This window comes from Panulirus ornatus, chromosome 14 (genome assembly GCF_036320965.1).
Source record: "Panulirus ornatus isolate Po-2019 chromosome 14, ASM3632096v1, whole genome shotgun sequence".
Lineage (NCBI taxonomy): Eukaryota > Metazoa > Arthropoda > Malacostraca > Decapoda > Palinuridae > Panulirus > Panulirus ornatus.
This window is the reverse complement of record NC_092237.1, coordinates 41,475,819-41,488,177: the sequence shown is the minus strand read 5'-3', so window position 1 is coordinate 41,488,177 and position 12,359 is coordinate 41,475,819. Positions and strand designations below refer to the sequence as shown.

The 12,359-nt window shown below is 42.1% G+C and overlaps 1 protein-coding gene across 1 annotated transcript in view; it reads right to left on the bottom strand.

Moving 5' to 3' along the window:
• Positions 1-6,455: 6,455 nt before the first annotated feature.
• Positions 6,456-12,359, bottom strand: part of LOC139753541 (probable glutamate receptor) — a 79,056-nt gene continuing 73,152 nt past the window's right edge. The window contains 2 exon segments of the mRNA XM_071670189.1: positions 6,456-6,554; positions 7,337-7,466. Of these exon segments, the coding sequence (XP_071526290.1) occupies positions 6,456-6,554; positions 7,337-7,466 (229 nt within the window).

The window sequence follows — 12,359 nt, the reverse complement described above, 5'->3', positions numbered from 1 at the left end:
GATTGGGGAAGAGCAGTGCGGTTTCAGAAGTGGTAGAGGATGTGTGGATCAGGTGTTTGCTTTGAAGAATGTATGTGAGAAATACTTAGAAAAGCAAATGGATTTGTATGTAGCATTTATGGATCTGGAGAAGGCATATGATAGAGTTGATAGAGATGCTCTGGGGAAGGTATTAAGAATATATGGTGTGGGAGGCAAGTTGTTAGAAGCAGTGAAAAGTTTTTATCGAGGATGTAAGGCATGTGTACGTGTAGGAAGAGAGGAAAGTGATTGGTTCTCAGTGAATGTAGGTTTGCGGCAGGGGTGTGTGATGTCTCCATGGTTGTTTAATTTGTTTATGGATGGGGTTGTAAAGGAGGTAAATGCAAGAGTCCTGGAAAGAGGGGCAAGTATGAAGTCTGTTGGGGATGAGAGAGCTTGGGAAGTGAGTCAATTGTTGTTCGCTGATGATACAGCGCTGGTGGCTGATTCATGTGAGAAACTGCAGAAGCTGGTGACTGAGTTTGGTAAAGTGTGTGGAAGAAGAAAGTTGAGAGTAAATGTGAATAAGAGCAAGGTTATTAGGTACAGTAGGGGTGAGGGTCAAGTCAATTGGGAGGTGAGTTTGAATGGAGAAAAACTGGAGGAAGTGAAGTGTTTTAGATATCTGGGAGTGGATCTGTCAGCGGATGGAACCATGGAAGCGGAAGTGGATCATAGGGTGGGGGAGGGGGCGAAAATTTTGGGAGCCTTGAAAAATGTGTGGAAGTCGAGAACATTATCTCGGAAAGCAAAAATGGGTATGTTTGAGGGAATAGTGGTTCCAACAATGCTGTATGGTTGCGAGGCGTGGGCTATGGATAGAGATGTGCGCAGGAGGATGGATGTGCTGGAAATGAGATGTTTGAGGACAATGTGTGGTGTGAGGTGGTTTGATCGAGTAAGTAACGTAAGGGTAAGAGAGATGTGTGGAAATAAAAAGAGCGTGGTCGAGAGAGCAGAAGAGGGTGTTTTGAAATGGTTTGGGCACATGGAGAGAATGAGTGAGGAGAGATTGACCAAGAGGATATATGTGTCGGAGGTGGAGGGAACGAGGAGAAGAGGGAGACCAAATTGGAGGTGGAAAGATGGAGTGAAAAAGATTTTGTGTGATCGGGGCCTGAACATGCAGGAGGGTGAAAGGAGGGCAAGAAATAGAGTGAATTGGAGTCATGTGGTATACAGGGGTTGACGTGCTGTCAGTGGATTGAAGCAAGGCATGTGAAGCGTCTGGGGTAAACCATGGAAAGCTGTGTAGGTATGTATATTTGCGTGTCTGGATGTGTGTATGTACATGTGTATGGGGGGGGGGGGGGGCCATTTCTTTCGTCTGTTTCCTTGCGCTACCTCGCAAACGCGGGAGACAGCGACAAAGTATAAAAAAAAAAAAAAAAATAAAAAAAAAATATATATATATATATATATATATATATATATATATATATATATATATATATATATATATACATACATATATATATACATATATATATATATATATATGTATATATATATATATATATATATATATATATATATATATATATATATATATATATATATATATATATATATATATATATACATATTCATATATATATATATATATATATATATATATATATATATATATATATATATATATATATATATATATATATATATATATATATATATATATATATATATATATATATATATATATATATATATATATACAGAGGTATAAGTTTGTTGAGTATTCCTGGCAAATTATATGGGAGGGTGTTGATTGAGAGGGTGAAGGCATGTACAGAGCATCAGATTGGGGAAGAGCAGTGTGGTTTCAGAAGTGGTAGAGGATGTGTGGATCAGGTGTTTGCTTTGAAGAATGTATGTGAGAAATACTTAGAAAAGCAAATGGATTTGTATGTAGCATTTATGGATCTGGAGAAGGCATATGATAGAGTTGATAGAGATGCTCTGTGGAAGGTATTAAGAATATATGGTGTGGGAGGCAAGTTGTTAGAAGCAGTGAAAAGTTTTTATCGAGGATGTAAGGCGTGTGTACGTGTAGGAAGAGAGGAAAGTGATTGGTACTCAGTGAATATAGGTTTGCGGCAGGGGTGTGTGATGTCTCCATGGTTGTTTAATTTGTTTATGGATGGGGTTGTTAGGGAGGTGAATGCAAGAGTTTTGGAAAGAGGGGCAAGTATGAAGTCTGTTGGGGATGAGAGAGCTTGGGAAGTGAGTCAGTTGTTGTTCGCTGATGATACAGCGCTGGTGGCTGATTCATGTGAGAAACTGCAGAAGCTGGTGACTGAGTTTGGTAAAGTGTGTGAAAGAAGAAAGTTAAGAGTAAATGTGAATAAGAGCAAGGTTATTAGATACCGTAGGGTTGAGGGTCAATTCAATTGGGAGGTGAGTTTGAATGGAGAAAAACTGGAGGAAGTGAAGTGTTTTAGATATCTGGGAGTGGATCTGGCAGCGGATGGAACCATGGAAGTGGAAGTGGATCATAGGGTGGGGGAGGGGGCGAAAATTCTGGGAGCCTTGAAGAATGTGTGGAAGTCGAGAACATTATCTCGGAAAGCAAAAATGGGTATGTTTGAAGGAATAGTGGTTCCAACAATGTTGTATGGTTGCGAGGCGTGGGCTATGGATAGAGTTGTGCGCAGGAGGATGGATGTGCTGGAAATGAGATGCTTGAGGACAATGTGTGGTGTGAGGTGGTTTGATCGAGTAAGTAACGTAAGGGTAAGAGAGATGTGTGGAAATAAAAAGAGCGTGGTTGAGAGAGCAGAAGAGGGTGTTTTGAAATGGTTTGGTCACATGGAGAGAATGAGTGAGGAAAGATTGACCAAGAGGATATATGTGTCGGAGGTGGAGGGAATGAGGAGAAGAGGAAGACCAAATTGGAGGTGGAAAGATGGAGTGAAAAAGATTTTGTGTGATCGGGGCCTGAACTTGCAGGAGGGTGAAAGGAGGGCAAAGAATAGAGTGAATTGGATCGAGGTGGTATACCGGGGTTGACGTGCTGTCAGTGGATTGAATCAAGGCATGTGTATGGGGGTGGGTTGGGCCATTTCTTTCGTCTGTTTCCTTGCGCTACCTCGCAAACGCGGGAGACAGCGACAAAGCAAAAAAAAAAAATATATATATATATATATATATATATATATATATATAGTGTTTTATATATATATATATATATATATATATATATATATATATATATATATATATATATATATATATATATATATATATATATATATATATATATATATATATATATATATATATATACAGTGTTTTAGATATCTAGGAGTGGATTTGGTAGCGAATGGAACCATGGAGGCGAAAGTGAATCATAGGGTGGGGAAGGGGGCGAAAATTCTGGGAGAGTTGAAGAATGTGTGGAAGTCGAGAACATTATCTGGGAAAGCAAAAATGGGTATGTTTGAAGGAATAGTGGTTCCAACCATGTTGTATGGTTGCGAGGCGTGGGCTTTGGATAAAGTTATGCGCAGGAGGGTGGATGTGCTGGAAATGAGATGTTTGAGGACAATATGTGGTGTGAGGTGGTTTGATCGAGTAAGTAATAGTAGGGTAAGAGAGATGTGTGGTAATAAAAAGATTGTGGTTGAGAGAGCAGAATAGGGTGTTTTGAAATGGTTTGGTCACATTTAGAGAATGAGTGTCAGAGGTGGAGGGAACGAGGAGAAGTGTGAGACCAAATTGGAGGTGGAAAGATGGAGTGAAAAAGATTTTGAGTGATCGGGGCCTGAACATGCAGGAGGGTGAAAGGCGTGCAAGGAATAGAGTGAATTGGAACGATGTGGTATACCTGGGTCGACATGCTGTCAATGGATTGAACCAGGGCAAGTGAAGCGTCTGGGGTAAACCATGGAACGTTCTGTGGGGCCTTGATGTGGAAAGGGAGCTGTGGTTTCAGTGCATTATTACATGGCAGCTAGAGACTGGGTGTGAACGAATGGGGCCTTTGTTGTCTTTTCCTAGCGCTACCTCGCACACATGAGTGGGGAGGGGGATGTTATTTCATGTGTGGCGAGGTGTCGGTGGGAATGAATAAAGGCAGACAGTATGAATTATGTACATGTGTATATGTGTATATGTCTTTGTGTGTATATATATATGTGTACGTTGAGATGTATAGGTATGTATTTTGCGTGTGTGGACGTGTATGTATATACATGTGTATGTGGGTGGGTTGGGCCATTCTTTCATCTGTTTCGTTGCGCTACCTCGCTAACGCGGGAGACAGCGACAAAGCAAAATAAATGAATATATATCTTTTATTTTTTTTTTTTTTTTTTTTATCATACTTTGTCGCTGTCTCCCACGTTTGCGAGGTAGCGCAAGGAAACAGACGAAAGAAATGGCCCAACCCCCCCCCCCCCCATACACATGTATATACATACGTCCACACACGCAAATATACATACCTACACAGCTTTCCATGGTTTACCCCAGACGCTTCACATGCCTTGATTCAATCCACTGACAGCACGTCATATAAATATATATATATATATATATATATATATATATATATATATATATATATATATATATATAAATATTTACCAACCCAGGATCTCATTTATGAGGCTCCTGCAACTTCGAGACTGCGGTATCATCAGTAACAGGGAAATAATTGACTCCTAAGGCATGAAAAGTTCCCTAAGGAGATTGCGATTCCTTTTGTCTGACGGTCATATAACCTCGGGCGAGACGACTTTTCATTATTGGCATAACCCATGCAGGCGGAGCTCATAAGCACACAGTATCTATATGTTTCTTTTTTTCCGCATATGTTCGCTATTTTCTGCGTTATCCAGGTAGCGCCAGGAACAGATGTAGAAATGGCTTCATTTGCTCACATTCACTCTAACTCTCACGTGTAATGCCTAGAAACCCCTTTTCACAACCCCTACAGAGTTCTCTTTGACTCCCCCTCCCCACTAACCCGGTTCACCCATTGACAGCACGTCAAACACCGTGCACCACATAGTTCCAATTCGCTGTATCCCTTGCATGCCTCGCACCCTCCTGCATGTTCAGATCTCGTGCCTTCAAAGAACGTTTCACTCCAGCCTTTCACCCCCTTCTTGATTCCTCTCTTTTTCCTGTTTCCTCTAGTCATCTTCATTCATATGGCCAAATCATCTCAGAACACCTTCCTTATCTCCCAAATACATACCTTGCTCCATCATACATACCCATCGTTACTCTTAAAGACAGTGACCTCGTTCCACACATTCCTCGGTGCTTCCAGAACCTTTGCCCCATCACCCAACCTATGGCTCGTTTCAGACCCTATGGTTACATTCGCCGCCATGACCACTCCTACGCATATAAAACACTCTACTTTCCCTAAGTTCTTTATATTCAACTTACACTCCACTCTGTCTTCACTGCTATACCTAATTATCTTACTTTTTTATTCACATTTGCTCTCAACTTTCTTCTTTCACACACTCTGTCAAACTCAGGTGCCAGGTTCTGCCCATTCTGACTCGAAAGTGTCACCAGCGCCATGTCATCAACAAACAACAACTGACTTATCTCCCAGGCCTCACCTCCACCCCATCTCAACAGAATACATACCTGCTCCTCTCTGTCTAAGACTCTCGCATTCACTTTCCTCACCACTCCGCCCGTTAACAAATCACACAACTAAAGTGACATCACACACGTCTTCGACATTAGATGATAGTTTGAAACAAGGAGACACGAGAAGAAATTGGGGAACAGGTGTGTATGGAAGGAGGGGAGGAAGCATTTTACCGGCAAGAATTGTGACCATCTTTAATATGTAAAGCGACAAAAAAGAGCACGCAAGTACCAGTGGGAACTTCACAACTATATGATTGGCATGCTGGGATAGAAGCCTCGCCAAAGATGGTGAGGATGCGTCGTAAAATTTCTCCTCATCCTCGTGTATTGAAGCGATAATGAGCAGGAGAGTTTCCCTTCAGCCTCGCCAGTGATGGCAAGGCTCAGCCGGAAATTAGCCCACATCATCGCTTGAGATGTGGATAGATTTCTCCAAAACCTCGCCGATGAGTTGAGAAAAACATAAAGTATAAGTTGTTGTCGAGATGTCGAAGTGGCTGAAGTTCATGAAGCTTCGGAGCGGCGGCTTGTTGATTTACGAACCTCCGGCTTGGTGTTGTGGGTGTTCACGAGGCTCCGGTATTGTGATATAGAGATTTTAAGGCACCGGCACGGTGGTGTAGGGGCTGACCAGGCTCCGGCACGGTGGTTTAGGGGCTGACCAGGCTCCGGCACGGTGGTGTAGGGGCTGACCAGGCTCCGGCACGGTGGTGTAGGGGCTTACGAGGCTCAGGCGGCACGGCGGTGTGGGGTTTACGAGACTGCGTTATAGTGGTGTGGATGTTCGCAAGGATTCAGCATGATGGTGCCGGATCTTATGGGGCGTCTGCACAAACCAACTTGGCCATGTAGAGTTCCATGCAGAGAGTAGCCAGAGCCAGCAGGTGTCCAGCCCCCAGCAACACCAACATCCCCTGATGACAAAAACACTTGGTAAATAGTTGAAGTTTATAAAGTCAGTAAGAGGAAAATCATAATGGAATGAAGAAATGAAATGCACAAAAGAACACAAACACATACAACAATCCTTAAAGGAAAAATATAAAAACAAGATGTTTTTCAGACGGTACAGGGATTCAAAACTACGAAATTGCTTAAGAAGAATGCATGTAACGGGTGGGTGGTAAGCTGTATGCAAGGTGGAGTGTGTGTGTCTAAGTGTGGAGAGTGCAGGACAGATGGGAAGTAAGTGCTCACTGTCTTCCATATGACAGTTGCTTCGTGGGCATGGAGGGTCTTGAGATATGTTGAAATGATGTTTGAAGTATTGTTCTGATAGGTGACATCCAGAGCGTAGACGGTAGAGTGTGACTCATGTTGTCTGGGGAATGTGGTATATGACAGGTATATGTCTCATGGGTTGAAGTGTAAGACTTGGGAGGTCAGGTGTGTAGTGCTTGTCGTGTTATTTCAGTGTGTATGTGTTCTGTCGGTATTCTATTTGTTGTGGGTAAGGAAATCCGTAAGTACAGGTCACTGAAGTGTGAGGTTGGGTAAGCCTTTATATTTCGTTAAGGAGAGGTGACCATCCACCGAAGGTGTGTGTGTGTGTGTGTGTGTGTGTGTGTGTGTGTGTTACCGGACACCACCTGAGTGTGGTTTCATCACAGAGGACGGAGAAGAGTACAGTCTCGTCTAGAACGTTCTCATGCCATAAAACAGTTCTACAACAAGGATCAGCAGGTTTGGTAGTTACCCAGAGGTTGTTGAGAGCCAGAGGTTCCGTAACAGTGAGCTTGACAGGTGAGTGTCGGCAGTGAGAGGAGAAGGGAACGTTGTTCCTAAGCCAGTACTCGTACAGACCAGCCTCCACCAGGCCACGCAGCCTGCCGGCACCAACTCCATTAGTTCAACACTATTTGTTCTCGGTAACTGTGGAGAGCGAAGGTAAGCTATTGGCTCTGAAGGGTGACCATACTGTGTTGCCTGCAGTCTGTTGAATATGTTATCTGTTCCTCGGTTAACTTAAGATCTTAACGTTAAAGACAACAAAAGAAAATTGATCATGTTTCAAACATCAGCAAGTGTAAGGAAACATAACATGACCAGGCTGTTACTCAGCAGATATGGTCTTTGATATCTTATGGTAAAGTGCTGCTCTAAAATGTTTCTGGCAAATGGTTTGCTGTAAAGAAGAGGACAGACATTTTAGCGCAATGTTTTATCTGAGAAGCAGCTGTTATGAGAGAGAGAGAGAGAGAGAGAGAGAGAGAGAGAGAGAGAGAGAGAGAGAGAGAGAGAGAGAGAGAGAGAGAGAGAGAGAGAGAGAGAGAGAGAGAGAGAGAGAGAGAGAGAGAGAGAGAGAGAGAGAGAAATTATATGATCATCATGTGCGACCAGCCACTCATACAAGCATCATGTGGCTCGACTGAGTAGGAAATTTTGACCACATTCAAAAGTAGAAAATAAAATGAGATATTTTGAGTTTGTGATTATCTACATAGAACATGAACATGAATGATAATGATAATCAATCATAATGATAATGAATGATAGAATGATAGTGACAAATACCTTTTTGTTATATCTTTTGGCAGGTTTGTCATATCTTTTCTTACATCGTTTTATGCACAGACTCTTTGCTGTTTTTATTCATGTGGTTTACCCCAGACGATTCACATGCCCTAGTTCAGTACATTGACAGCACGTCGACCCCGGTATACCACATCGTTCCAATTCACTCTATTCCTTGCACGCCTCTCACCCTCCTGTATGTTCAGGTCCAGATCACTCAATATCTTTTTCACGCCACCCTTTCACTTCCAATTAGGTCTCCCGTTTCTCCTTGTTCCTTCCACCTCTGACATATATATCCTCTTTGTCAATCTTTCCTTACTCATTCTCTCCAAATGCCCAAACCATTCCAACACACCCTCTTCTGTTCTCTCAACCACATTTTTTATTTCCACACATGTCTCTTACCTTTACATTACTCACTCGATCAAACTATCTCACACCACATATTGTTCTCAAACATTTCATTTCCAACACATCCACCCGCCCATGCCTGGCATCCATATAACATTGTTGGAACCACTGTTCCCTCAAACACACCCACTTTTCCTCTCCGAGATAACGTTTTCTCCTTCGACACATTATTCATTGCTCCAAGAACCTTCGCTCCAACCTTCACCCTATGAATCACCTCCGCTTCCATGGTTCCATCCGCTGCCTAGTCCACTCACAGATATCTAAAACACTTCAGTTCCTCCAATTTTTCTCCATTCGAACTTACATACCAATCAACTTGTCCCTCAACCCTACTGAACCTAATACATTGCTTTTATTCACAATTACTCTCAACTTTCTCTGTTCACACACTTTTCCAAACTCAGTTACCAACTTCTGCAGTTTCTTTCTCGAATCAGCCACTTGAGCTGTATCATCGGCGAACAACAACTGACTAACTTCCCAAGCCCTCTTATCCCCAAGAGATTGCATACTCGCTCCTCTCTCCAAAACGCTTGTATTTACCTCCCTAACCATCCCATCCATAAACAAATCAAACAACCATGGGAACATCACACTTCCATGCCGCAGACCGACATTCATTGGAAACAATCACTCTCCTCTCTTCCTACTCGTACAAATGCCTTATATCCATGGTAAAAACTTTTCAGTGCTTCTGGCAGCTTACCTTCCTCACCATACAATCTTAATCTCTACAACAAAGCATCTCTATCAACTCTATCGTATGCTACATACATATCCATCTGTTTTTCTAAGTATTTCTCAAACACATTCTTCAAAGGAAACACCTGATCCACACATTCTTTACCACTTCTGAAACCACACTGTTCTTCCCTAATCTGATGTTCTGTACATGCCTTCACGCTCTCAATCAACACCCTTCCATACAACTTTCCAGATATACTCAACAAACTTATACCTCTGTAGTTTGAACATTCACCTTTATCTTCTTTGCGTTTATACAAAGACACTATACTGCATTCCGCCAATCCTCAGGCACTTCACCATGATCCATACATACATTGAACATCCTTACCAACGAATCAACGAATTCATCTTCAATACCATCGACTCCCGTCGCCTTGCCACATTAAATCATACCTCTCACTTCGAATTTACATATATATATATATATATATATATATATATATATATATATATATATATATATATATATATATATATTATTTTTTTTTTTATTATACTTTGTCGCTGTCTCCCGCGTTTGCGAGGTAGCCCAAGGAAACAGACGAAAGAAATGGCCCAATCCCCCCCCCCCCATACACATGTATATACATACGTCCACACACGCAAATATATATACCTACACAGCTTTCCATGGTTTACCCCAGACGCTTCACATGCCCTGATTCAATCCACTGACAGCACGTCAACCCCGGTATACCACATCGCTCCAATTCACTCTATTCCTTGCCCTCCTTTCACCCTCCTGCATGTTCAGGCCCCGATCACACAAAATCTTTTTCACTCCATCTTTCCACCTCTAATTTGGTCTCCCTCTTCTCCTCGTTCCCTCCACCTCCGACACATATATCCTCTTGGTCAATCTTTCCTCACTCATTCTCTCCATGTGCCCAAACCACTTCAAAACACCCTCTTCTGCTCTCTCAACCACGCTATTTTTATTTCCACACATCTCTCTTACCCTTACGTTACTCACTCGATCAAACCACCTCACACCACACATTGTCCTCAAACATCTCATTTCCAGCACATCCATCCTCCTGCGCAGAACTCTATCCATAGCCCACGCCTCGCAACCATACAACATTGTATATATATATATATATATATATATATATATATATATATATATATATATATATATATATATATATATATATATATATATATATATATATATATGTATATATATATATCCCAGGGGATAGGGGAGAAAGAATACTTCCCACGCATTCCTCACGTGTCGTAGAAGGCGACTAAAGGGGACGGGAGCGGGGGGCCAGAAACCCTCCCCAGCTTGTATTTTAACTTTCTAAAAGGGGAAACAGAAGAAGGAGTCACGCGGGGAGTGCTCATCCTCCTCGAAGGCTCAGATTGGGGTGTCTAAATGTGTGTGGATGTAACCAAGATGAGAAAAAAGGAGAGATAGGTAGTATGTTTGAAGAAAGGAACCTGGATGTTTTGGCTCTGAGTGAAACGAAGCTCAAGGGTAAAGGGGAAGAGTGGTTTGGGAATGTCTTGGGAGTAAAGTCAGGGGTTAGTGAGAAGACAAGAGCAAGGGAAGGAGTAGCAGTACTCCTGAATCAGGAGTTGTGGGAGTATGTGATAGAGTGTAAGAAAGTAAATTCTAGATTGATATGGGTAAAACTGAAAGTTGATGGAGAGAGATGGGTGATTATTGGTGCATATGCACCAGGGCATGAGAAGAAAGATCATGAGAGGCAAGTGTTTTGGGAGCAGCTGAATGAGTGTGTTAGTGGTTTTGATGCACAAGACCGGGTTATAGTGATGGGTGATCTGAATGCAAAGGTGAGTAATGTGGCAGTTGAAGGAATAATTGGTATACATGGAGTGTTCAGTGTTGTAAATGGAAATGGTGAAGAGCTTGTAGATTTATGTGCTGAAAAAGGACTGGTGATTGGGAATACCTGGTTTAAAAAGCAAGATATACATAAATATACGTATGTAAGTAGGAGAGATGGCCAGAGAGCGTTATTGGATTACGTGTTAATTGATAGACGCACGAAAGAGAGACTTTTGGATGTCAATGTGCTGAGAGGTGCAACTGGAGGGATGTCTAATCATTATCTTGTGGAGGCGAAGATGAAGATTTGTGGGGGTTTTCAGAAAAGAAGAGAGAGTGTTGGGGTGAAGAGAGTGGTGAGAGTAAGTGAGCTTGGGAAGGAGACATGTGTGAGGAAGTACCAGGAGAGACTGAGTACAGAATGGAAAAAGGTGAGAACAAAAGAGGTAAGGGGAGTGGGGGAGGAATGGGATGTATTTAGGGAATCAGTGATGGATTGCGCAAAAGATGCTTGTGGCATGAGAAGCGTGGGAGGTGGGTTGATTAGAAAAGGTAGTGAGTGGTGGGATGAAGAAGTAAGATTATTAGTGAAAGAGAAGCGAGAGGCATTTGGACGATTTTTGCAGGGAAAATATGCAAATGAGTGGGAGATGTATAAAAGAAAGAGGCAGGAGGTCAAGAGAAATGTGCAAGAGGTAAAAAAGAGGGCAAATGAGAGTTGGGGTGAGAGAGCATCATTAAATTTCAGGGAGAATGAAAAGATGTTTTGGAAGGAGGTAAATAAAGTGCGTAAGACAAGGGAGCAAATGGGAACTTCAGTGAAGGGGGCTAATGGGGAGATGATAACAAGTAGTGGTGATGTGAGAAGGAGATGGAGCGAGTATTTTGAAGGCTTGTTGAATGTGTTTGATGATAGAGTGGCAGATATAGGGTGTTTTGGTCGAGGTGGTGTGCAAAGTGAGAGGGTTAGTGAAAATGATTCGGTAAATAGAGAAGAGGTAGTAAAAGCTTTACGGAAGATGAAAGCCGGCAAGGCAGCAGGTTTGGATGGTATTGCAATGGAATCTATCAAAAAAGGGGGTGACTGTATTGTTGACTGGTTGGTAAGGTTATTTGATGTATGTATGATTCATGGTGAGGTGACTGAGGATTGGCGGAATGCTTGCATAGTGCCATTGTACAAAGGGAAAGGGGATAAGAGTGAGTGCTCAAATTACAGAGGTATAAGTTTGTTGAGTAT